At 43.4% G+C, this 2,917-nt stretch overlaps 1 protein-coding gene across 1 annotated transcript in view; it reads right to left on the bottom strand.

Annotated features, from left to right (window-relative positions):
- LOC106814637 (nucleoprotein TPR-like) overlaps positions 1 to 65 on the bottom strand; it is a 7,934-nt gene extending 7,869 nt beyond the window's left edge. Inside the window, exon 1 of the mRNA XM_014818978.1 lies at positions 6 to 65. Within this exon, the coding sequence (XP_014674464.1) occupies positions 6 to 65 (60 nt within the window). The remainder of the gene's footprint in view (positions 1 to 5) is intronic.
- Between the last annotated feature and the right edge of the window lie 2,852 nt (positions 66 to 2,917).

Genomic DNA, 2,917 nt, shown 5'->3' with positions numbered 1-2,917 from the left:
TTTACCTTGTTAAAAGCTTTTGAGAAGTCCATCATTACACAGTCGACCTGCTTTCCAGCTTCCATGCTTTTGGGCACATCGTCCACAAAGTCAAGAAGCTAAGTTTCGCAGGAGACACCCTTCCGAAAACCATGTTGAAGCGGGTTGAGAATGTTGTGTTTATCTGCATGAGACATGATGTGAGATGTCACAATGTGCTCCATGACTTTGCAGCTGATGCACGTCAGTGACACTGGTCGATAGTTTTCAGCCAGGTACCTCTGACCTTTTTTAAAAATTGGTGCGACATTTGCATTTCGCCAGTCTTGCGGGACTTCACCCGAGTTGTAGGAGGCTTGGAAAATCATAGTCAGGATTGGCGCAATTTCTTTTGATAACTCCTTCAGTACACGAGGACGCATATTGTCAGGTCCTGGAGGCTTACCATGCTTGAGGGCCTGCCGCAGCTTTTCCCCACCTGGGGGAACAACAACAACAACAACGACTCACTCGCCTAGACATGATATAAAACCAATAAAATAATAGGCGTTGCTAGATAGATGATTACAGCTCTGAGATTAGTCACAAATATTGTTAAATCAGCACTATACTAGATGCTGGTATAATACCATACAAAAAATACACAACGAGCGATCGAGGAGAGTTCACCCATGTGAGTATTCCGGCTATCGCCCAACCCTCCTAAACGTCATAACCCCGTGTCTTTAGTAGGTAGCAGAACAATGGTATCGTTAGAGTACATCTATATACTACTAAGTCTTTATCATAACCCGCCATGCCATATACTGTTGATGTACATCTACTGCATGATCGTGCATGGTGGTGGCATCACGCCAAGTCAACGGACACTAGGGGTGGTCATTGTATGCGAAGGTGATGTACGTTTTCGGTGTTTCTCTTACGTCCCTCATTGCACGTTCCAATTTTACTAGCAAATTCGCTATTTTATAGATCTACTAATGGTGTAACTCCTTCGCTCCGACTATAGGTAGCAAGAGCGAGGGGTGGCTACACTGGTAGAGCTACCATTTTACGTGGTCATGCGAGACACGAGGCATTTACAGTTCCTAATGTTGAGCCAGCTAGTGGCCCCGTTGTTCGTAACATTTCGTACAGTATAGGCTGATGCTAAGACCAATACAACACTTTTCGATCAATGTTAATTCTACGAGAATAGCGTTATCAGCGATGTACCTATACCTATGCAGTTTGATATCTATGGTACTAGCAAATATAAGAACCTAAAAAGTAGGTCTCCAGGCATATCGTTTTTTTTTTATAACAGAACACTTTTGTAGCGTTTATACCAATTAATGCACCATTTTCGCATGTCATGCAGCGGTCATCACGGGTTGAACATTTCTAGAACACCTGCCAACGCGAACTATTTGCCTCTCAAATACGCAAGTATCAGTTGCAGAACACGCACATTATATAAACATGCATATATTGCTGCATTCACACGCTAAAATATACGCGGCTTGCTTAGCCACGGCTTACTTAGCCGCGATTGCTCCGGCTTGCTTAGCGCGGAATCATATTCCTCGCCAACTAAGCCGCGTATATTCGGCACCACGCTGGCCGCGTATTGATTGTCTTGTGAACCTAGACTGCTACCCGTTCGCTGCACGACGTTAGGGTAGCGTGTGGAACTGTCGACCGGCCCGGGTACCAGTCTATATTATACCGAGCTAGCTAAGCCTTGAATCTCGTGTATCTCGTGTGAACGCATTTTAACCGGACTTAGCACCAACTAAGTATGGTACCAGCTAAGCCGTGTATACGTGTGAACGCAGCTGGGGAATCCCCTATTATCTACTTCTGATATATATAATGTGCGTATATATATATATATATTATTATATATATATATATATATGCTTTAGCAACCAGCAGCTACTATAATCAGCAGCTAATACTATCTACTTTATTAGTAAAGGTTAGATGCTCTAACTAATAAAGAATCGCACGATAACTACTCGTACTTGCAATGAGCAGCTTCCTAGGAAACAATTGTGTTGACAGTTGTTGGTTTCACAAGGCTTTCAGAATAACTAGAGTATTTCTACTTTCTACGATTTTCAAAGACGTATATTTGGCTGCGACCTCTACCGTATTTGTATAGCATGAGCCCGTTGTCAGACACAAAATTAGTCTTAACATTAACTTTTTCTCTTAGACCGTCGTCAGAAACACTGCGAAGTTACCTGAATGAAAAATCGTAGCAATTTCCTCATAACAATACGAAACAAAGCGCTGTCGACGGTCCACGAGAAAATGTTAGTGTTAAGACTAATGTTAAGACTAATTTTGTTTCTGACAACGTGCTCCAGGTATCGGATTTGCTTCAATCGTCATGTGCAGTCTCATGAACATCTACTACAATGTCATCGTCGCCTGGGCGGTCTTCTACTTCATTGCCATCTTCCAAAGCGTTCTGCCGTGGAGGACGTGTGACAACGAATGGAACTGTTTCTCGGCCGACATGAATGTGTCCAACAGGAGCAACGAGAGCATCGCATCTGTCGAGGAATACTGGGAGTAAGCTATGCGGAGCGCGTGCGAAAGTGCAAGTAATATATTTATATATACCAAGGGGGAATAATGACAATGAAGTGAATGAGATAAAAAAAAAAAAGGTAAATAGGATCCACGAAATGTATTTACTACCAAAGTCTCAATGTTTCCCCATACTACTCTCTTTCGCCGATTATTACCGATAATTTTCTGTAAATGCCGTTCAAATGAATGACCGCTCGCAGACGCCGCAGCTAAGTGAGGAAACGCGCGCGTTGGCACGTTGCCAGGATATGCACTGTCTCGTACTTTGGGTCATGCGGAAGGGCCGAATTGTAGATCGCAACACTGAGAGAGAGAGAGAGAGAGAGAGAGAGAGAGAGAGAGAGAGGAGAGAGAG

Source organism: Priapulus caudatus, unplaced genomic scaffold (assembly GCF_000485595.1).
Source record: "Priapulus caudatus unplaced genomic scaffold, Priapulus_caudatus-5.0.1 Scaffold27, whole genome shotgun sequence".
Lineage (NCBI taxonomy): Eukaryota > Metazoa > Priapulida > Priapulimorpha > Priapulimorphida > Priapulidae > Priapulus > Priapulus caudatus.
This window is presented reverse-complemented; position numbering and strand designations above follow the sequence as displayed.